Source organism: Podarcis melisellensis (assembly GCF_964234715.1).
Source record: "Podarcis melisellensis genome assembly, chromosome: 1".
In the NCBI taxonomy this organism is placed as follows: domain Eukaryota; kingdom Metazoa; phylum Chordata; class Lepidosauria; order Squamata; family Lacertidae; genus Podarcis; species Podarcis melisellensis.
This window is the reverse complement of record NC_138528.1, coordinates 122522116-122545427: the sequence shown is the minus strand read 5'-3', so window position 1 is coordinate 122545427 and position 23312 is coordinate 122522116. Positions and strand designations below refer to the sequence as shown.

Genomic DNA, 23312 nt, shown 5'->3' with positions numbered 1-23312 from the left:
TTGTCTTTGGTTGCTGTAGTGAGAATTATTTTTGTGTGTGAGTGGGGTGTGGGTGTGTATTTTTGAATCAGGTTTGCCAGATTGATTCATATGCTGGCAGGGATCTTGTCCCTTGTTATAGGTCTTGTTGGCCCGCAATTTTTATCATAATATCTTTGATTGGTTCTGCATGGTTATTATCAACTCCTATCCTATCCTCTGTTTGAAGGCACAGAACATTCAGATCCTTCCTGCTTAACAGATAGATGATCCCAAATCAGATGTTCCTCAGCTCCTGAGATCAGGCATATCCAAAGTCCGTTTTGGGGGGCTAATCCAGCCCACTGGTCAATTTAATCTGGCCCCCTGTGGCAGTATATGTCCTGGGGTAAAATCCTAAAAAAGCTCAACAACTTTGGGGTAAAATTGTAAAAAAAACACCTCAACAATTTAGCTTAACAGCTTCAATCCTAACAACTTTGCTCGCCTCTCACGTATGTCCACTTCATCAAATCTGGCCCTCTTTGAAAAAAGTTTGGGCACCCCTGGCTGAGATGTTTTAAAAAGCTGCTCTGTGGCCTTCTTGATTTTACAAAGACAGGGAAGAGGAAGAGGTGTTGTTGTCATTGTCAGGCGGCCAGGGGTCTCATTGTCGGGCTCCCTGCAGGCCAGGAACTGCCGCTCATCCCAATTGTTGTGAACCTGCCACCCTGAGGCAATTGCCTCAGTAAGCCTCATAGATGGGCTGGTCTTGACTGGTTGTACCGTATTTTTCGCTTCATAGGATGCACTTTCCCCCTCCTATAAAGTAAATGTGAGTGCGTCTTATGGAGTGAATGGCACTGTGCAGAGAGGTAGAGCTGCGCAGCACCCCTTCAGCGGAGCGGGAGGAGGAACGGAGCCCCTTCTGTTCCTCCTCCCGCTTCGCTGAAGGGGTGCTGCGCAGTTCTCCCTCTCTGCGCAGCGCCCCTTCAGCGAAGCGCCTGCCCTGGCTTCTGCCTTAGCCTCTTCCGGGCAGGGGGAGCCTTCATCCCGCTGCCCTGAAGAGGCTTGGCACGCTTATTCCAGAAGCCAGAACAGCCACACGGTATCCCAGAAGCCAGGTCCCTCTTGCTGTTCTGGCTTCTGGGATTCAAAATATTTTTTTTCTTGTTTTCCTCCCCCCTAAACTAGGTGCATCTTATCATCTGGTGCATCCTATAGAGCGAAAAACACGGTAAATAAGAAGGGAGGTAGCTGCGGGGCTGGCTGAGGACTAGCTAAGGTTGGACCAGCCTCCCCTGCAACTAGGACTGCCGGAATACTACTGTACAGTGTAACAGGTAGTTTGGCCCCCGAGTCCTACCCAGCTTCTCCTGGGCGTGCGCCCTCTCGTTTCGCAGCTCTTTCTTGTACTGCTCTTCCAAGGCGTTCATCTCTGCTGCATGATGTGACTGCATCTCCCTGCAAAGACAACGTAGCTTTCGATTAAAAGACAACAACAATGGGCTGTATGGAATGCTGTTTGTGCACAGCCTTCTCTTGCCGTAATGAGACTTCACTGCCTCTCCTCTCTTGCTACAGCCATCTGTCCAAATCTGCTCCAGGGGTTTGGAGGACCCTCTGAAGTAGACCGGGGATAGGGGAATCTTCTCAGGTAACTGTGGATTCTGCCTAATATCAATCATGTACTACTAGTACCACTATTTATTATTTGGGTGTAAAAGGTAAAGGTAAAGGGACCCCTGACCATTAGGTCCAGTCGTGGCAGACTCTGGGGTTGTGGCACTCATCTTGCATTATTGGTCAAGGGAGCCCGCATGCAACTTCCGGGTCATGTGGCCAGCATGAGTAAGATGCTTCTGGCGAACCAGAGCAGCGCACAGAAAAGCCGTTTACCTTCCTGCCGGAGCGGTACCTATTTATCTACTTGCACTCTGACATGCTTTCGAACTGCTAGGTTGGCAGGAGCAGGGACTGAGCAACGGGAGCTCACCCCGTCGCGGGCATTCAAACTGCTGACCTTCCGACCAGCAAGTCCTAGCCTCTGCGGTTTTACCCACAGCGCCACCCAGGGAAGATTATTTGGGTGGGTGTGTTATTATTCAGTTCTAAACTGCTTTGAGAATACCGCCACTTATTCTTATTAAAAATATATATATATTTTCCTATATTACAGCTGTACAGTGTTTTGAGAATAACACCTATACCAACAGGAGGAAAACCAGCATGTTTATTTATTTAATTATTCTTCCCACAGAACTTTCTGCGTCACATCATCCAATCGTTACTTCAGTTGTCCTTTATTCTGCGACATGTCATTCACGCAATGGTCACAGCGCTGAGACTTTTGTACCCACAAAGATGGAAAGATTCAGCACTGCCTACCTCCATGGAGGAAGACTGGCAAAGGTGACAAATTTAATGAGAAGAGAAAAAGCATTGGCAATATTTAATAAAGTTTGGAAACTCCTTATAGTTTTTTTGCAGGAAAAAGAAAACAAACGTATGGTCTCTGGGTTTGAGGATTGAAGAAAGATATTGGTTTATAGAAAGTGGAATAGTTGGATGTTATCATGGAGTGAATGTTTTGAATAATTTTCTATATATAGCTGACAGATGAAGAATCAGAAGTTCTATTTTTCCTTCCTTCCTTCCTTCCTTCCTTCCTTCCTTCCTTCCTTCCTTCCTTCCTTCCTTCCTTCCTTCCTTCCTTCCTTCCTTCCTTTTCCCTCTTTTTATTTTCTTCCTTTTGGTTTGTGTTTTGATTTAATTAGGGTTTTTTTAATCTTTGATTTAAAAATTGGATATTTAATGTTAACCCTTTGTAAATTTTCTTACAAATTTCAATAAAATCTATTGAAATAATAATGATCCTAGCATATCAGTGGTGGATTTATACCAAACTGGCTGTACATAGAAATATATTAAAAAATTAAAAAATTGTCTAGTAGCACCTTAGAGACCAACTAAGTTTGTTCTTGGTATGAGCTTTCGTTTGCATGCACACTTCTTCAGATACACTGAAACAGAAGTCGCCAGACCTTTATATATAGTGAGGGGGTGTGGAGGGGTATTACTCAGAAGGGCGGTGGGAATGGGTGATTGGCTGACAGGTGTGGTAGATGTCTGTACATAATTCTGTCTGTACATAATTCCACTTGGTTGGTCTTCCCCAATGTTACTACATTATTTCCACCTGTGGAGGGAGCTCTCCCGCAATAACATTGCAAGAAAAGTTGGACCAAAAACAGAATCCGCAGCATTTGCAGTGTAAAAAATGACAGGATTTCATTTGGAAGTGACAGAACATGCATCAACTGGAAACAGATCAGGATGTCCACTCTGAAACTTTTGCAGGCATGAAGCAGAAGTCATCATGAATGCGCAATCAATAGGCTATCTGGAAGAGCCCGCAGGGGAATGGTCTGCCTTTTTGTAGGTTAAACTAGACATTACGTTAAATATTTCCTTGCATCGAATGCATGCTTTAAAAAAATGCCAATAGAATGGCAAATCAAGTTGATGGACTATGCCGAAATGGCAAAATTAACTGGCAAGCTCAGGAATAAAGAAGACAAGGAATTAAAAAAGGGGGGGGGGGAGAATGTTTATATTGTATATACAAAATCATTGTAAACAGGTCAAAACATTAGCAGGATTTTAGATACACTTGTAATGTAATAGAGCGTATAGATAACTTAGGAAGATGAAAATTGGAGAAGTATGTGTATATGTATGTAATGACTAGAATGATGATATGGTTTTATTTGTAGATGTATGCTTTTTTGTCATTTTTTGTTTTGTTTTCCTTTCCTTTTTTCTTCTTTTTTCTCTTTTTTTGTATGTTCTGTTTTTCTTTCTTGTGTATAGTATTATTTTGGATTCAATGTTTGTAATTTTTGTCATGATTTTGCATTGAAAATAAAATAATTAAAAAAGAAAAATTGGAGAAGTACTGATATACAGCTGAAAATAGAATTAAAAGGACCCATGGAAGGGATGGGGGGAAGTCAAGAGATTCAGAGTAATCTCAATATTTGGATTTTGCACTGTTTTATGTTGTATGTTTATATCATTAAAATAATAATAAAAAATATGATAAAAAAAAAAATAATTTAAAAACGCCAATAGTGGCTGTTGTGGGCAGGGCTGATCCCTTCCTCATCTATACTGGCCCTGGCAAAAATGGCTCTTTTTGTTACCCACTATCTGTGTCCCGGGACAGGCGAGGTTATCCAAAACAAAATGCAGAATAGCGGCTGCAAAATAAATGGATCCATCTTGCACGTAGAAATAGCCATACCTCATTTTGTTTTCGTGTTCCTCTTGCATTTCATTCCTTTTGTCTTCCATCTCTTTCTCCAACTACGAAAAGAAAGAGACAATAACCTCTGTATAAAGGTGAACGAGGGGAGCTGCCTTTGCAAGGTACCTTCAGGTGCTTTCACAGCACATAGAGTCATAGCTGTCAACTTACAGATTTGAAAATAAGGGACCAGCAGCCAAAATAAGGGATTTTAGTCAACCAGTTAAAAGGGACCAGATAATTTTGGAGAGCAGTGCCGGTTTTTAGCCCTTCGTTTCCAGAGGTTGCTGCTCAAGACACCAGCCAATGAAACACTGCAATTAAATAACTACAAGCAGCAACCACTTTTCACGGAAAACGAAGTCCAAGCTACGAAGATGCTGCTGCAGTTCTGTATCTTTTCTCTCATGCTCCATCTGCAGCTCTCAGTTCCATCAGGTGGGGTGGGAGGAAGGGGGGGAATAGCGCCCAAAGTAAACCTGCAGATCAGACCATCTATGCTAGTCTACCACTACAAATCTATGGGAGAAGCGCTTGCGGTCCTTCCCTTGTAGCCTTTGGAACACCTGCCCGTGCCTCCGCCTCCTCCTCTCCCTTCTCTCTCTGAACTGCTTTCTCTATGGTTGCCCTCGCTCTCCTCTGTTCTCATCCCGAAGCAAAATTCTTAACCCGAGGTACTATTTCTGGGTTAGCGGAGTCCGTAACCTGAAGCGTATGTAACCTGAAACGTATGTAAACCAAGGTACCACTGTACAAGGCTACATTTTCTAAGTTTCCAACAGCAGGACCCAAAATGAAAATGACTCACCTGTTTGTGGCTTGCTTGGTGGTCTCGGCGCAATTGCTCCATTATAGCTGTGAGCTCAGCAGTCTGTTCCACCAAGTCACCTATAATGTCCTCCCTGCAAGACCAACACTGTATCTGTACAGCGAAACTTGCTGGTTGGCAAATCTCATAATGTCGGAAGGATCAAGAGTAGGAAAATCAATAACTGCAACTAAAATGGTTTATAGGATTCCCTTATCTGTTTGGCAGTTGGGGTTGAGGAGGTGGTGGGGCCGAGGGGGTTTGCTGTCTGCACCAAGTTAAAACAGAGAGGGAAAAGAAACTGGTGCCTCTACACCCTCTGTCTTATGCGGGGAGAGAAGGAAGTAAGTATGGACGAAGTTTAAAGATAGGCTTTCCTTGCTCACAATGGAAGAGTCATTTCTCTCCCTCTTTTCTATATGACTGCAAATGCTATTTTGCGGTTTCTGTGAGTCTAATCTCTTCTCTTTGCCTGGAAGGGATCAGTGCTGGCGGGACCCTATGTCAGCGCAGCACAGTATACCCCAGGTGATGGAAGGCAGAGGAGCTTTGTTCCGTTCAGATTTTAAATCAAAGCTAAGCTTCATCCTTTCCTAATTGCAACGATGCTACAGAAGTTCAGAGCATCAAACCAAAGCATGTCAATGGGTAGCAGTCTCAGGATTATCCTCCAGCAAACAGGCTATTGGCTTTGAGGCGGTTCCCTCACTGCGAGAAGCCAAGTTACAGGGAACCAGGCAGAGGGCCTTCTCGGTAGTGGCGCCCTCCCTGTGGAACACCCTCCCACCAGATGTCAAAGAGAACAACAACTACCAGACCTTTAGAAGACATCTGAAGGCAGCCCTGTTTAGGGAAGCTTTTAATGTTTGATGTATCACAGTATTTTAATATTCTTTTGGAAGCCGCCCAGAGTGGCTGGGGAAACCCAGCCAGATGGGCGGAGTATAAATAATAAATTATTATTATTATTATTATTATTATTATTATTATTATTATTATTTGGCTCTTGCCTTGGGCAAGGCTTGCGTGGGTTTCAAGGTGGAAGGAGCAAGCAGACAAACAAAATGTTCAGCAAACGCACTCCTCTCCCGCTGCTCCAGCAGATCCACACCGCATATATTTAAAGCACACCCAACACACTTTTGAAGTCCAAGATTCCCCCGCAAAAGAATTATGGGAACAGTAGTTTGTTACAGGTGTTGGGTGTGGCAGCCCACTGAGGGGAAAACTACAGTTCCCAGCATTATTTGTCATCTGCTTCAAATGTGCATTGGATGTGCTTTAAATGTATGGGATAGGAATGTTCACATTGAAGCAGGTATCACTGGCTTATAGAACACAGGGCTGTGAGAAATTTAAAGGTATTGGTTGCCTGAGGCGTACACTCAGCTAGCAGAAATTTATAAATATTTTTATGAATATTTATCTGTAACTATTACCTACAAAAGGGACGCGGGTGGAGCTGTGGGTTAAACTACAGAGCCTAGGACTTGCCGATCAGAAGGTTGGCGGTTCGAATCCCCACAACAGGGTGAGCTCCCGTTGCTCGGTCCCTGCTACTGCCAACCTAGCAGTTCGAAAACATGTCAAAGTGCAAGTAGATAAATAGGTACCGCTCCAGTGGGAAGGTAAACGGCGTTTCCGTGCACTGCTTTGGTTTGCCAGAAGCGGCTTAGTCATGCTGGCCACATGACCCGGAAGCTGTACGCCGGCTCCCTCGGCCAATAAAGCGAGATGAGCGCCGCAACCCCAGAGTCGGTCACGACTGGACCTAATGGTCAGGGGTCCCTTTACCTTTATTACCTATAAAACAAACATGTATGCGCACACACATACATTGTTAACAGTGAGCCTAAAAGCCATGAAACAGAACAGGCATAGCAAACCTCAAATGTATAGAAGACTGGCACAACAACTATTCACAACATTAGTAACTGGCGATGCAATGGTCCTATAATTGCTTGGCTAAAAACAACCTTCTTGGGAGAGAATCCCAGTCTAGATTAAGTGCCAAGCAATCCGAATTGCATTCAATAAAGCACTAAGGTCCACGCAAGGATTTCTCCTTCTGCAAGGGGAAGTTCTCTGCCTTTCCTTGCACTGCATGCTCCCTAAATCTGATTTGGGGTTCCCCCCAACGCTCCAGGGCAGATTTGGGGGTGAGGGAAAATTCCAGCACAACACCTTCTTTTTCACTCTACAAGACGCACCAGACCACAAGACGCACCTAGTTTTTGGAGGAGGAAAGCAACAATCCCTCTTGCTGTTCTGGTTTCTGGGATAGCTGCGCAGCCTGCATTCACTCCATAAGATGCACACACATTTTCCCCTACTTTTTAGAAGGGAAAAAGTGAGTCTTATGGAGCAAAAAATACGGTAATTCTAAGGAAAGGGGCAGAAGGGGCGGTGTCACAGCCACTCTCCCAGTACAGCTGTCGCTGCTGCTGACCTGGACAGGGCAGGGCAAGGAGGTCAGTGCTGCACAGGGACACTGGTGAGAATGCTGGATTGGGTCCGTCAGTGCACCTGACCTCAATGGTGCCCTGCTCCATCCAGGTATGTGGCAGCAGCGCCAGAGTCATAGCTATAGTATGCGTCAAATACTCCACATAGAGGAGCAAAAGCGAAAACACAGAACACCCCCGAAGAAAATCCACTGCAGACAATTAGTACTCCAGAGCAAGGGTGTGTGTTTGTGTGTGAGAGAGAGATAAACGAGCGTAAAGCTAAACCAGTAGTGTCAAATTGAACAGGGCCTCTGGCCTTCCTCCTGACAATAATTCTTGTTGCCAGGGTAACCATGTGCAGTGACTTACTGAGCCACAATACATCTTGCAAGTTCCTGTCAAAGCAATATCCTGGAAGAAGGGGTGGCACTGAAGTGGGGGAAGGAAACCGGGAGGAGGGTATCTTAAGCAACAATTGTTACTGTAATGCACAAAAAGGAAGCTGAGGTGAGGGGGTTGTGTGAGGGGCGGTTAGATTGGTACTTACGTTTCAAGCTTAGGTGGAAAACTGCAAAGAAGGTTAAAAGGCAGAGAGAGAGATAGAGATAGATAGATAGATAGAGAGAGAGAGAGAGAGAGAGAGAGAGAGAGAGAGAGAGAGAGAGAGAGAGAGAGAGATGCTGTTAAGTCACCACTACTAAACATTCTCATTTCAAAATAGATGTATCAATGCCAAAGGAATGATCTACACAGTACTGAGTGCGAGTTACAAACTGAATTCTGCTTGTTCCAAAGCCTTTGCAAGTCACCTGTCTGGATGCAGATGACGTACACAGAAATTAGATTCACTGCAGCCCAGTGACGAACATAGCGAAGAGCCACACAGGACGCAATGCTTCATGACGCGTGTCTTCAGGTGGCTAAACTGAGGACCTTCAATAGACTTTCTGGACACAGGTACAAAGATAATATGTGTGTGTGTGTGTGTTTGTGAAGGCACAACTCTCACCAACAAGGATGGATGGGAAATTTGGTTTGGTCCACATTTTAATGCGTATCTACTTAATTCACACTTCCTAAAGCGATACGCAAACTGAAACGCAACCAAAAAGGTGCCCTACATTAGGGGAAAGTGCATATGTCAGTGGAAATAAAGATACGACGATGCATTATATGAGGGGGAAACGCGTGAAGAAAACGAGGAACCGAGAGAAACCATTATTAACAAACTTGTTGACATTTGTAGTGGGCTCAAAAGGCATTAGCCGGTGGAACTGTATCACCACATGATGCCTCCGCACGTAAAGGAACGAGAAGAAATTTGTGTGAACGTTGCCTGCATTTGGCAAGCATTTAACTCCCTTGCTAGGTTGAAGGAAATGCAACACGTCTACAGATACCCTGCATGACCAATGTGAAAATTGCCTTACATAAATGTTGTTACTGATTCTTCACACACTTGTGGAGCAGAGGAGGCTGGGGTGTGGGCACTGCCCCACCAACCTCAGTCTGCCTTGCAGCCAGCTGGTAACCCCCCTCTTACAAGCAGTCTAGGGGGTAGCCCTGGCTGCCAGCTTCCTTTGTCTTGCCCTCCATTTAGCCCTTGAACTCAGCAGGCAGAAAGCAGAGCAAGCTGGAATTAATTGACTCCACCTGTCATTGACCTCCCGCCAACACTGCTGCATCATATATTCTCAAGTCCTCAAGTCAGGAAGAACGCTAGTTACCTGTGTAAGATTACCTGAGCACAGGGGGCTTGGCAACTTCCTCATCAGGCTTCTTCTTCTCAAAGAATTCCTCGCCCAGCGTGACACTGATATGATCCTTACTGTGAGACACGGTAAAGCCAGGAGTGATCTCATCTTCAATCTCCTTTGATATCTGGGGTTAAAACAAAAGGGACTGCACTCTGTGGAATCCTAGCATTTAAAATCCAGCGCCCCTCAAACTGACAGAGGCATTTATTTATTTTTAAGTAAAGTACCATATTCTCAAGGGCGTTGCGTTTGTGCTACACAAAGGAGGCACACAGAACAATGAGTTGGGTGCATTTTATTGGAGCAAAACTTTTCAGTTAAGCAGTTCTCAGCCTCCAGGCTGGACTCCTTTCCTCTAGAAATCCATCTAAGGCCTAGCCCAAATACATTTTAGAGAGCTGCAAAATTTCTTTTTTACTGGAAGAAAGGAGAGCCCACTGAAAATCCCATCAATGGGCACTGACAACAGAGAGTGAACTTCACTCTGGATTCTGGATCTAAAATATATTCCTCAACTATAAACAGAATGGACTCTGAGTAGACATTAATGTAAGTTGTATATAATATAAGTGAAAAGTATAGAAACAGAGTTTGGGGTCTTTGAACTATGAAGACTCCTCCAAAATCAAAACTTATTTTTCTTAACAAGGTTGTTGCAAAGAGGAAAGAAAGAAGATTGCAAATTAAAAAAGGGAAGAAATGTTTTGTTCTACTCACATCTCGAGGCTCCCTGCTTCTTAGTGGTTGTGCGTTAGGTCTGCAAAATTTCAGCCTGAAACAAGACAATGATGTGACTTGTAAAAATACCCCTTTCCCTATCCCATTAAAAACAGGATCCATGAGTTTCTCTTATACACAGGTGGAATGGACGTTTATTTCTGAAAGTTACATCTTCTCACATAAGATAGTAATTATTTTTTATATGAATGCATATAAAGTTACACTTTGATAACTGGATTTCTGTCCACAGCAGCAGGGAAGGCATGTTGCTTCTCAAGCTTTTAAAAGCTTGACAACTGAGTCGTCTGAGTCGTCTGAAGAATTTTCCTTGTAGCAATTCGGTTGACTGATCCATCATCCTCTTTCAAATAAATAGCTGCCAGTTTGTACAATGATTCCATTCGACATTTGCTTATAATTGCTTTGCATTTTGCAGAAGAGCTATAGCACTGCTTGTCGCTTTCAATCCATTGATGTTACCTGTTCTTCAGCTAAGCAGGATTACAGTGTTTATACACAGGATTCCTTCTGCTTCTGCTTCTCTCATGGCAGCAAGCACGTGCAACAGGAGACTACTGGAATAGTTTGGTTTGTAATAAAGGTAAAGGGTAAAGGGACCCCTGGCCATTAGGTCCAGTTGTGACCAACTCTGGGGTTGCGGTGCTCATCTCGCTTTATTGGCCGAGGGAGCCGGCGTACAGCTTCTGGGTCATGTGGGCAGCATGACTAAGCCACTTCTGGCGAACCAGAGCAGCGCACAGAAACGCTGTTTACCTTCCCGCCAGAGTGGTACCTATTTATCTACTTGCACTTTGATGTGCTTTCAAACTGCTGGGTTGGCAGGAGCAGGGACCGAGCAACAGGAGCTCACCGATTCGAACCGGCAAGTCCTAGGCTCTGTGGTTTTGTAATACTGTACTGTAAAACACAATGGAAGCAATCCAGAGATACCTGGAAGCTTGCCCACAACATCCACTCATTTGAAGGATTTCACAACTGTTGTTTGGTGGAAATGCAGTTTCGTTTTTTGTGTTGCCTTGCTGTATGAGTACTGTGAGTTTGTGCACATGTGAAGGTTTTAGCCTTCCTATCCAAACCACTACGGAGCACCCTAACTGGGCAGAAAAGGCAGGATATAAATTATATTAAAATATAGAAATAAATCTTATTATGGAGGCATCTACATAACATGACAGCATGGGGAGAGCACTGCTGGGCCAGTTCAGCACCTTGTTTTTGCAGTGGCAAAGTAGATGCACCTGGGACTAATGGAGCAAGAATGGGGTGGGGGTGGGGAGCCCCAGTGTCTGCAGGGAGGAGAGGAGAGGAGGGGAAGGCCCTTCTGGACTCCCTTCCCTGCAAAATTCCTGCAAAAATCCATCATGGGGAGAAGCCGAAGGGACCTGAGCATCGTTCCGGTGACATTTAAAAAGACAGCATAGTGACATTACTGGCATCTTCCTGGCTTCCGCCAGCCACACATGAGGGAGCATAAGAACACGTTCCTAAGGCAGTAAGAAGGAAGAGAGACGAGATATTTATGCTTGACCTTCTCCTCTCCTTAGAGCAGCCTTCTAGGCTTCAGTGAGCTAGGTCAGAGCATCATCATTCCTATTAGCAAATTAGGAGAAGCAGGTGGAGTAACAAAGAACAAATGACAAATATTTACGTGCCGATTGATTTTTATAAAACATTTCTTAAGCGCCTTTCTGTAGGATACGCAAGACGATGGACAGAAGAAAACAAACATGTACCGTATTTTTCGCTCTATAGGACACACCAGACAATAAGATGCACCTAGTTTTGGGGGGAGGAAAACAAGAAAAAAAAATATTATGAATCCCAGAAGCCAGAACAGCAAGAGGGACCTGGCTTCAGGGATAGCCTCTTGCTGCTCTGGCTTCTGGGATAGCTGCTGAAGCCTCTCCCGGGCAGCAGGATGAAGGCTCCCCCTGCCCGGAAGAGGCTGCTGCCCTCTGTCCCTTCCCCCACCTCCCGCAAGAGCCGCACACTCTTTAAAGGGAGCGTGGCTCTTGGGGGCTTTTCTGGGAGGTGGGGGAAGGGACAGAGCCCCGTGCTGCACAGCGCTCCCTCTCCCTGTTCTGGCTTCTGGCTTAGCTGCGCAGCAAACATTTGCTCCGTAAGACGCACACACATTTTCCCTTACTTTTTAGGAGGGGGAAAGTGTGTCTTATAGAGCAAAAAATACGGTAAATCATTGCAAAATCTGAAAGGTATGGAACACCACAAGGGTTTTAGCTCAATGGCAGACCCTAGTGCTAGTTTCCATTTCCAGCATCTTGTGGAATGGATGGGGGAGACTCCTGCCTGAAATCTTGGGAGAGTCCTTGACAGTCAGCATTTGTGGTGGATTCTGCTTCAGTTTGTTCTGCGATGCTTCACCAATGCTGTCCAGAGGGGCTATAGTACAACAAATGCACAACTAAGTAAACCAGAACATTTGTGGCACAAAGAGTTACTGGATTTCAGCACAAAGTTATGGGAAATACATTGACGAAAGATGAAGCAGTGTGGAGGCCTTAGAGCTTTTGCAGGTGCCGACCGTATTGTGTATGACCCGCCCTGACAGCATAATGAGCACAGATCATCATGAATGCGCAATAAAAAGGATGTCCATTTCGGATGGAACAGAGACTCTGAGTTTGCTATTAAACCGAGTGATGCTATTGCTTCTCCACCAATGTTGAACATTTCCCCTCTTACTTGGGCTTCTGAGACAGCGTGCCTGCCTTAGCTCTGTCAAGTCTTTTGTATCCTGTCTTCCAAGGATCCCAGCAGGGGCAGTACAAGGTCTGGGACTGGAGCTGGGACATGTCTGCTGTTCTTGGGGCTTCTGCAATCAAAACCCTGTAGATGGGGAGGCAAAATGGAACATCAGAGACAGACTGCTTTATGTGTGCTTCCAAGGGAAGGAAGGTGCTCCTCTAAGCTGGTAGAATGTGCTTTAGAATGTGAAGATTTGGAAACAACGTATGGGGGACAGCTAAAAGAAAGCAGTCTTTTTTAGTATAAAAGGCCCGTGAATGTATAATTACTATAATTTAAATGAGTGATGAGGAACTTGTGGTTCTCTATATGTTGCTGGCTACAGCTCTCATTATCCACAAACGTTGGTCATGCTGGCCAGGACTGATGGGAATTGGGTGTTCTGAAGGGCCACAGATTTACATAGAAGCATAACATGCTACACCATGCTGGGCAAGACTATGGGGACCAGGTGACCTGTGTGCCTACTGGCTGGGAAGTGTTGATGGGTATCCTCCAAGTCTCCTGCTCTCACTTCTTATGGTTCTTCATCTTTCAACTGGACTTGGGACCCTTCAGATAGAGCAGCATCCTCTCTCAAGTAAGGCACAGAGGGTTTCTCCAGCCACTCTGGGCAGCTTCCAACAAAATATTAAAAATACAATAAAACATCAGACATTAAAAACTTCCCTAAACAGGGCTGCCTTCAAATGTCTTCTAAAAGTCAGATAGTTGCTTATTTCCCTTGACATCTGATGGGAGGGCGTTCCACAGGGCGGGTGCCACTACTGAGAAGGCCCTCTCTCTAGTTCCCTGCAACTTGGCTTCTTGCAGCAAGGGAACCACCAGAAGGCCTTCAGAGCTGGACCTCAGCGTCCGGGCTGAATGATTGGGGTGGAGACACTCCTTCAGGTATACTGGGCTGAGGCCGTTTAGAGCTTTAAATGTCAGCACCAGCACTCTGAATTGTGATCAGAAATGTACTGGGAGTTAAAGGTCATTACCAACACTTTGAATTGTGCTTGGAAACGTACGGGAAGCCAATGTAGGTCTTTCAAGACCAGTGTTATGTGGTCTTGGCGGCCACTCCCAGTTTCCAGTCTAGTTGCTACATGTAGTTTCTGGGTCACCTTCAAAGGTAGCCCCACGTAGAGCGCATTGCAGTAGTCCAAGTGGGAGATAACCAGAGCATGCACCACTCTGGCAAGACAGTCCGCAGGCAAGTAGGGTCTCAGCCTGCGTTACCAGGTGGAGCTGATAGACAGCTGCCCTGGACAGAGAATTGACCTGCACCTCCATGGACAGCTGTGAGCCCAAAATGACTCCCGGGCTGCACACCTGGTCCTTCAGGGGCACAGTTACCCCATTCAGGACCAGGGAGTCCTCTACACCCGCCTGCCCCATCTCCCAAAAACAGTACTTCTGTCTTGTCAGGATTCAGCCTCAATCTGTTAGCCGCTATCCATCCTCCATGCCTCCAGACACTCACACTGGTTCCAATTTAAAAGATTGGTAGAAATGGGTATCATCCGCCTTCTGATGAACACCCAGTCCAAACCCCAGGATGATCTCTCCCAGTGGCTTCATTATTAAAAAGCATGGGGGAGAGGACGGAACCCTGAGACACCCCACAAGTGAGAGCCCAGGGGGTCTGAACACTCAACCCCCAACACCACTTTCTGGGCATGGCCCAGGAAGGAGGAGCGGAACCATTGTATAACAGTGCCCCCAGCTCCCAGCCCCACTAGACGGTCCAGAAGGATGTCGTGGTCTATGGTATCAAAGGCCGCAGAGAGATCTAGCAGAACTTTCACCTTTGTCCCTAGCCCGCCGGAGATCATCAACCAGCTCAACCAAGGCAGTTTCAGTCCCATGATGAGACCTGAATCTGACTGGAAGGGATTCAAATGGTCCACATTTAGCAATCACCCGCTCAATTACCTTGCCCAAGAATGGAAGATTTGAGACACACCTAAACATTGCAGCCAACACACTGATGTGTCACAACATACAGTCGGAAAATTCTGCCGTAATGGAACCACCACAGTAAAAAATAAATAGCAGAATATCCAAACACACTGAAGTCTTTGAAAGACTTAAAATGCACGCATAACTGAAGAAGCTTGGGAAAGGGAAAAATATCCATTTTCTATTTTAGGTTTATATCTAATTGTACACATTGTTCTCTAAAATATAATTATTTGGTGCTGAAAGGACCCCGATTTTTGTCGTGTTAAAGATGTGGACATAAGACAAATGATTTGAATAGGCAGTGCACTTTGTCAGAGCAAGAGTTTCAGGATTGTGGGGGCACTTGCTGTCAGGGGGAGATCATTTGTCCAGATATCCTGGGCCAGCTCTATTAAAAGGGGACAACTTAAAAGCAATCAAGAGAAACCACAGCTATAACATCTCACTACTTTGCAGTCTCCATTCTGTGAATTTAAACCCGAAGCTGAGGAAGCTGGGGGATTAAGGCAGCCAGTATGTCTTACTGCTTGCACTTTTTCCTTCCTCTTCTTTCTCTCTGGGTGATTTAAGTTTTCTTTCTCACCACGGCAACAAGCCTATTCTCGAGTTTCCTTCCATTCCACTCTTAAAGGCACAGTACAGAGACAAGCTTGGCCCCGCCATATAGTTGGGAATATAGATTTTGCTTAAACCTATCTGTTCCAAAAACAAAGAGGCATTCAGCTTATTCAGCTTACTCTTGGATTCTGAATTACAAAACCATTAGAAGGTAAAAGCAAGGGAAAAGTACATTAAAAGTGAGCATAAAGATCACTCAATAGTTGAGCCTTTGCAATAACTAAAGGAACAGGTCCTTCCTTGGCCAGTTTTTAGATGATTCGCTATTTTATTTATTAAATGTATATCCCACCCTTTGTCCCCAATTTGTTACACACATCGCAACTCGCTTGTACATTCATTCATACACAATACCATGTCCAAGCTTCATACACCTCTTCCTTCACCAAGAGCACATTTGCATATGCAATTACCACAATAGAATTTGCATTTTACTGTACTAATAGCACTCAGGCTCATCCCTGAAACAGGTTTCACTACGTTATTGGTAGAAGCAAATGACAATGAGCTGTACATGTGGTAGCAGAACTCAGATCTTCCTTTCTTTCAGGACAGTCAATAAAAGCAAGTAACTATTCCAATAATATCAACTGAGCTACTTTGTCAAGTTCTATGAAATATGTTGTGTTCGCATCTTGATAGTCTTTATTATTTTATTTTCAATTGGCCAAGGACAATTAAGTTAGCACCATTTAGTCAATCAATCTTGCTTTATGGCAATGCAGAAGCTAGGAGGACAACATGAAATGACACATTAGCAATGTTTGGAAGAAATCACCGTACAACCAAAACTGTGCAAAAGGGTTTTTATGCATTTATTTATAACACTTGGTTTCCACTTCAAAATAAAGTCATGTGCAAAAACAATCTGCCACTGATTATAAGAAAAGTTGCAAAACCTGCTGAGTCAAAGCTTCACTCTTTTCTATACGGCTTATATAAGTTTTTCCCCTTCAGCTGAGATACATTTTACCTTTTGGGCTGTAAAATAAACAACTAATCTGTATAACTATTAGGATATGCATTTGGTTGTTCGTTTTTTTTAAAAAAAATCAGCTTTCTGGTTCAAGAAGCACAGAGACTGAAACATACCGTTTATTTATTAAATGTGCGTTGAGTTCTTAGTACGTAATGAAAATCTTTTCAATATTGATTTATATTACGTGTCTTTTGTGCTCAGTTGGCACCCCAAGTATAGTACCCATTTTCAAGTATATACGTTAATAAAAAGATGGATAGTTGCATTGTCTCCTTGTTCGTATGATAATTATTTCCTTTCAGACATCCTAAAGGTAAAGGTAAAGGGACCCCTGACCATCGGGTCCAGTCGTGGCCAACTCTGAGGTTGCGGCACTCATCTCGCTTTATTGGCCAAGGGAGCCGGTGTACAGCTTCCGGGTCATGTGGCCAGCATGACTAAGCCGCTTCTGGCAAACCAGAGCAGCGCACAGAAATGCCGTTTACCTTCCCGCCAGAGCGGTACCTATTTATCTACTTGCACTTTGACATGCTTTCGAACTGCTAGGTTGGCAGGAGCAGGAACCAGGCAACGGGAGTTCACCCCGTCACAGGGATTCGAACCGCCGACCTTCTGATCAGCAAGTCCTAGGCTCTGTGGTTCAACCCAGTGTCACCCGCATCCCACTTCAGACACCCTATAGGCCTGCTATTATGGATGGCTGAACCACTGCTGTCAGAAAAAGCTGCCTTATACTGTAAGAATCTGGGATGTCACAGAGGGTCACTTGTGTTTTTTGAATCTATACTACCATCTCTTGAATTGGTTTTATGGTACTCTATGCTCCAAGGCTCATGCCCGAGAGGGGTTTTGGCACAAAGGTAATGTTTCGCTGAGAGAATGGACTTGAGGCACACTGTACAAGACGCACTTGAAAAACAATGGATACAAATAGCTTTTCTTCCTTGCTACCACTGGCTTCACTCTGATGGGACGACAACCACTGTTTTTTAGCAGGGGTCCCTATCAGGGGCTAGACCAGGCTTTCAACTTTGCTGAACTGATATTTCTTTCTACACTTTTTGGAAAGGGGAGGGGGGAAAGCTCTCTTTGAACAGATGAACATGCATTTATTGAATATACAAAATTAAATTTTACATGAATATGGTCTGCTTCATCCACTGACAACAGGGTGCATACAGTATAACTTAAAAACAGATGCAGTTACACGAAAGCCTGTTAGAAATCCACTCATCCTAGATTATTATTTTAATCAAAAGATCGCAGAAAGAATTTACAGATTACATAAATCAGACATACCTTAACTTGCGAGCAGAAAGGTTGTGCTTGTTTCCCTCCAAGTATTGCTGGTTTTCCTGGGGAAATGCTACCATTTCATTACCTAATCTTTCTCTACTGCTGCAGAAATACAACAGGATGTGTTGGACTCCGAGTTTAAGAAATTAAACAACATTCCCTTTTTATTTTTCTTGCCAAGGAATGCAAGGTTTCATACACCAAGAAGGAAATGCACTCAGAGCGCTTTCAGATTTTCAGAACGTGCTTGTCATTTAAAATGTGGTCAACCCGTATACAGTTAATAGTAATTTATAAATAAACATTTACTATTTACAGGATTTCATTTAGTTTCCACAACCTATGGAGCTCTTATATATGCTCATAGGTGATACTGAGGGAGATCAGTTGACAAAAGCACTTGGGTGTAAATGTTTGTGGAAACTTTTGCTTTACAGAAACCACCAGAAATCCCCACCTAAGGGATTGGTTAAGAGGAGAAAAATCATGCTGCAAATCACACATAGATATAAAAGACCTGATGGCTTGGTTTGCAGTTAATTTGTTTAGAATTTGTGGTTATAACTTGAAGTAACCGGAGGTCTTGTCAGGTCACCCAGCCACCGTTTGTGCTCTATTTTACCATGGAGCTCACTGCAAGCGTGATTTGGAATATCCTCACACCTTTTAGATGTGCATACAGGTCTTGCATCTCAAGTTTCCACTTCAGCCGTCACACAGAAAGTGTGAAAACAGGGAGGTACCCAAGTTAGGCATGCTTCCTCTTCCCTTCTCCTGCCTCTGCCTTACATCCAAACTATCCCGAGAGAGACCAAATTTCTATCTGCTCATTCTGGCAAAACAAAAAAAGAAAAGAAAACTTTCTATCACAGAAAAATTCATTCAGAACATTATTTTATCAATGAGAAAAGCTTTCTCTTCCTCTCCTCTTAGCAATGCCAATGCTTTTGTCTACTGCAGCTTGAAAAGAAACCACTGCTATCTTGGTTCCACATTAACAGGGAAAGTTATGCATGTTGCTTTGTGCCTTTGATTTTCTCCTCTATGAAAGCCATGCAGGCGAAGTCTACCAAGAATCAGAGGAAAACTGATTTAGCTATAAAAATGATCTTCCCAGACTGTGGCTTGGAGCCACGGACATTTCAGACTGTGTCACGCATCTATGGAAAAGACCATTCCGGTATTCAACATGCCCCAAACGTAGACGGAGAACGTCAAACACATTGCTCTGTTTCTGCTAAATATATGCTCCCGATTTAAGTAAAGAATGCACCCTAAAATAAAGGACCTCGATTTTACTTCCTTGTAAATATTTGCCTGAGAGGGGTTTTCTTTTTTCAACTTATGCAACAGGACATGTTGTCATAATTACGCCCTGCTAAATATGAATTACCTATCACAAATATTTTCTCTGCTAAGCTTGTGGTGCTTCATTTTTTAGGAGAGCCCATATTCATTCCATTGGTATTTGTATTTTAAAGTCACAAATGAAGCTGTGCTCTCTCCTAAAAACATTTCGGACCAGTATTTAACAGATATTTTGCTCCTCTGCAGGGAAGGCTGGAATGGTGCAGCGGTACTGCCCTCCAGACTCTGGCGCTGCTGCCACATACCTGGATGGAGCAGGGCACCATTGAGGTCAGGTGCACTGACGGACCCAATCCAGCATTCTCACCAGTGTCCCTGTGCAGCACTGACCTCCCTGCCCTGCCCTGTCCAGGTCAGCAGCAGCGACAGCTGTACTGGGAGAGTGGCTGTGACACCGCCCCTTCTGCCCCTTTCCTTAGAATTACCATATTTTTTGCTTTGTAAGACTCACTTTTTCCCTCCTAAAAAGTAAGGGGAAATGTGTGTGCGTCTTACGGAGTGAATGCAGGCTGCGCAGCTATCCCAGAAGCCAGAACATCAAGAGGGATTGCTGCTTTCACTGCGCAGCGATCCCTCTTGCTGTTCTGGCTTCTGAGATTCGGAATATTTTTTTTATTGTTTTCCTCCTACAAAAACTAGGTGCGTCTTGTGGTCTGGTGTGTCTTATAGAGCAAAAAATATGGTATATTTCAGTGGCAGCATCTCTCAGACAGCACCTGACAAAATACACAGAAGATACAGGACTTGCGTAGATATTTACTGTTCCATACAAAGCTTGAAAATGCAATGAATTTGTTTGTGCTGCCCTCCTATGGACGATTAAATTTCAGTGCTCTCAAAACTGAACTTTGGTTTCCTTCCTTTTCCTCCTCTCTCTTAAAATGTATGACTTCTTTTCCATGCTCCATGCAAAGTCCTCCCTCCCCTACTTTAGCCATATACCAGCCTCCTACAACAACCCTCTTTTTAAACCTCCGCTTAACCTACATCGCCAAGTCCATGCATTTTGTATTATTTCCTCTGCTAAAGGTCAACCGTGGTGAACTGCTCAGTTCTCCTCTAGAATTCCCATTTTTGCGGAGGATGTGCTCACTGGACCTCCAAGTGCCCCGATCAAGACGGGAAGGCTGTGGTTCCTTCTCAGCCCACCCATCAGATTGCTGCCTGCACTTACATATGCAGCAGAGTCGTGCCGGTGGAGACCACTCTTGGCCCCCTGAACCTTCCCACTGTCCCCTGCCTCCGGCTGTTTGACAGCTCGGACAATGCCCAGCTTCTTCAGTCTCTCCACCAGGTTCATCTTCAGCTGTCCTGCGTCGGGAGGATTAGAGGTTTTCTGTCCGTACATCTCCTGCAGTAATGTTTCAGCGGGCCGAGAGGCCAAAAAGTTTTCAGACGCATTTACTCGGGACTCAAACGGCAAAGGGGAAGGACACGGGGAATGCAGAGGGGAATTGGGTGGCGTTGAGGGAACGGCAAGTATCTTGAGAGAATGAAACGGCGGCGCTTTCTCTAAGACCGGACTGTTGTAGACCTTGGCTGAGATGCCTTGCTCTTGCAGAAGTTTAGCTAAGCTTGTACTGAAAGTGATGGTCGAGTCTCTTGTGCTTGTCAGGAATTCTCCAATACTAAGCCTGTAGGACGCGGATGGGGAGCTTGTGACTGTACTGCTTGCACTGCTGCCACTTCCAGAGCACAAGGGAGCATATGAAGCACTAGAAAACGAAGCAAGAGAAAATTACATTCGCTATACCAAGCGCAAAAGAAAAGCAGAACGCTTTCCGAAATCAAGGGCAGGACTTCTATGTGCTGTAACAAGGCTCCAATGTCCTCGTCGCACCTTTCCTTTACCAGCAACCATCCCACAAATCATCTCTCCTTTTTCCTTCCCTGTTCCTATCCCTTTTCAAAAGTTTTAAAACATGAAAAGGTAACTGTAATTGGCTAAATGCATAACTCTTCTGTGCAGCTAAATGCAAAATTATGGATCACTTGGATATAGAAGTGTTTGGATTTGATATCCCACTTTATAACTACCCGAAGTGTCTGGCGTGATCTGGTCCATGGGGTCACAAAAAGTCGGACACAACTAAACGACTAAACAACAAGGAGTCTCAAAGCGGCTAACAATCTCCTTTCCCTTCCTCCCCCACAACAAACACTCTGTGAGGTGAGTGAGGCTGAGAGACTTCAGAGAAGTGACTAGCCCAGGGTCACCCAGAAGCTGCATGTGGAGGAGCAGGGAAGTGAACCCGGTTCACCAGATTACGAGTCCACCGCTCTTAACCACTACACCACACTGGCTCTCATTTGATGGTAAGCAGAATTCCGAGGTGACCACCAAACCTCTTACCTGGGGGTGACCTGAGTGATATCGGATGGATGGAGGATCCTACAGGTGGTAAAAGTAAATGTAGAGTTTGTAGATGAGAGACATTTTCCTGGATTTGAAGCTAAAATATAAATAAAAACACATCAGATGAAAAGGAGATGGAGAACAGACTCGCAGGACAAAAAAATGAATAAAAATAAAAACCTGACTTAGTAAAGGGGGTGGGGACTATTCTTCCAAGGGAAATATATTTCACTGACATTGGCTAAGTGTGCTGCTAACATAAGTCTTAACTGTGGTTAAGGCCAGATGGGAGGAATTCATGCTGAAGAGGAGAAAGGCTGTAGGGAAGGAATACAAAGGAGTAGGAACTACTCTCTACAATGAGTATTCGATCTCCAGCATCACAAGACCATTTCAACTCAGGACTGGTTAATTTTTCACTGTTATCTTCTGCAAAAGTGACACAGAAAAAACTCCTTCCCGATAAAGATGCGAGGGAGACACATTTAATAGTTGGCGAACTATGAAAACAGTAAGCTTGTCTTTACTCAGATCCTGTTTTAGCTACACACAAACTTGAAGAAAAAACAAATTCTACATGCCACATTAGAATGTATATCTCCTTGTATAGGAACAGCATGACATCAATCTAGTCAGCAGTTAAACAGAAACAAAATATACAGAAAAATAACCTTTAGTACGACTAAAGCACCAGCAGAAACAGAACAGCTGTCACTATAAGAGATCAGATCAGCCAAGTACTGATTTGCGAACTGCCCCGAAATTTTATGATGTTTAGATATAAATCTAAGCGACAACAACAACCACAACCACAATTGTTACAGCCATTACCTGCTAGGGAAACCGTTGCTAAATTAGTAGGTGGAAGAAAGATTCCTGCCAATGACTTTGGCACTGTGAGTTTCTTTTCCTCCAGAGGGGACTGCTGCACTTGGAAGGTTATGCCTTCATCCCTTTCTTCCTCGTCTTCTTCAAAATCAGAGAGGTGGTAGCCGTCAGCTTCGGACAGTGGTGTGAAACCTTTCGTCACCACGCCAGGGCGTGGGTCGAGAATTGTGCCGAGGTGAGGCTGAGCCAACTGTTGCCAATGGAACAGGGTCTGAGAACCTAAGGGAGCAGAAACAAATGTCAAAATGGGCAGAGTTCTTCCTTAGCAAAAACCATAGGCAGCAAGCTATAGAATTTTAATTTTTTTAAAACTTCATTGAGAAAGAGAAATTCATTGGATGTAAAGGAAATTCAGATTGGGAGGATTTTAAAAGGTGCTGACAAATATCCTAACAGGCTTTACCTTACGTTTTACTCATTTATTTAAAATTTTGTAACAATTATTTGAATATATTTTAAAAATTTATACCCTGTTTCCCCAAAAATAAGACAGTGTCTTATATTAAATTTTGCTCCCAAAGATGCGCTAGGTCTTATTTTCAGGGGAATGTCTTATTTTTCAATGAAGAAGAATATGGTACACATTTATTGTTTGTCAGGGAACTGCCATCGGAGAGTCAGGTGGTGGAAGGGCTCAAGGAGGCTAGGAGACCCTCAGATGCTGAGGAAGGAACCAGCAGGGGGAGAGGGAGAGTTCCTGCAGAAACTCAGGCGGAGGAATGGCTCCAAGATGCTTCCAGTGAGAACAGCGGGGAGGGCTCAGGACCTCCACTGGGGACGCCTACTCCGCGCAGGAAACTGTCACACAGAGAATCCAGAAGGAGAGTTTCCGTTAAGGAACTCTTATGTTGGCGTAAATTCCGGAAGCGCCCACTGACGGATTCTGCCAGCGATTGAGGCAGCCATGCACCCATGGCTCCGCGGACTGGGAGAGTTTAGAAACTGATTTGCAGAGCCTGGAGGGCTTAAACGCTTACGCACGAGTAGCCCCCCTAATCCCATAACATTGTTGAACAACAAAAAAGGAAATTTATTGCCTGTATACGGTACAACGCCTTAAGGTATAAGGCT

The 23312-nt window shown here is 44.4% G+C and overlaps 2 protein-coding genes across 6 annotated transcripts in view; both read right to left on the bottom strand.

Moving 5' to 3' along the window:
• FLACC1 (flagellum associated containing coiled-coil domains 1) overlaps positions 1 to 15347 on the bottom strand; it is a 28517-nt gene extending 13170 nt beyond the window's left edge. The window contains exons 1-9 of one of the 4 annotated variants that reach the window (XM_081894417.1): positions 15261 to 15286; positions 13301 to 13403; positions 12724 to 12867; positions 9997 to 10051; positions 9264 to 9403; positions 8070 to 8090; positions 5076 to 5169; positions 4265 to 4326; positions 1325 to 1422 (exon numbers count right to left, since the gene is read on the bottom strand). In XM_081894417.1, coding sequence (XP_081750543.1) covers positions 1325 to 1422; positions 4265 to 4326; positions 5076 to 5169; positions 8070 to 8090; positions 9264 to 9403; positions 9997 to 10051; positions 12724 to 12867; positions 13301 to 13317 — 631 coding nt within the window. In that variant the 5' untranslated portion in view covers positions 13318 to 13403; positions 15261 to 15286. Of the gene's footprint in view, positions 1 to 1324; positions 1423 to 4264; positions 4327 to 5075; positions 5170 to 8069; positions 8091 to 9263; positions 9404 to 9996; positions 10052 to 12723; positions 12868 to 13242; positions 13404 to 15260 lie in introns of those variants that run through there. The other 3 variants (XM_081894418.1, XM_081894419.1, XM_081894420.1) reach the window with 3 other exon arrangements.
• Positions 15348 to 16146: 799 nt separating this feature from the next.
• The window catches only part of TRAK2 (trafficking kinesin protein 2), a 47693-nt gene continuing 40527 nt past the window's right edge, over positions 16147 to 23312 (bottom strand). For both annotated transcript variants that reach the window (XM_081914003.1, XM_081914002.1), the window contains 3 exons: positions 22185 to 22460; positions 21351 to 21450; positions 16147 to 20712 (listed from right to left, as the gene is read on the bottom strand). In XM_081914003.1, coding sequence (XP_081770129.1) covers positions 20046 to 20712; positions 21351 to 21450; positions 22185 to 22460 — 1043 coding nt within the window. In that variant the 3' untranslated portion in view covers positions 16147 to 20045. The remainder of the gene's footprint in view (positions 20713 to 21350; positions 21451 to 22184; positions 22461 to 23312) is intronic.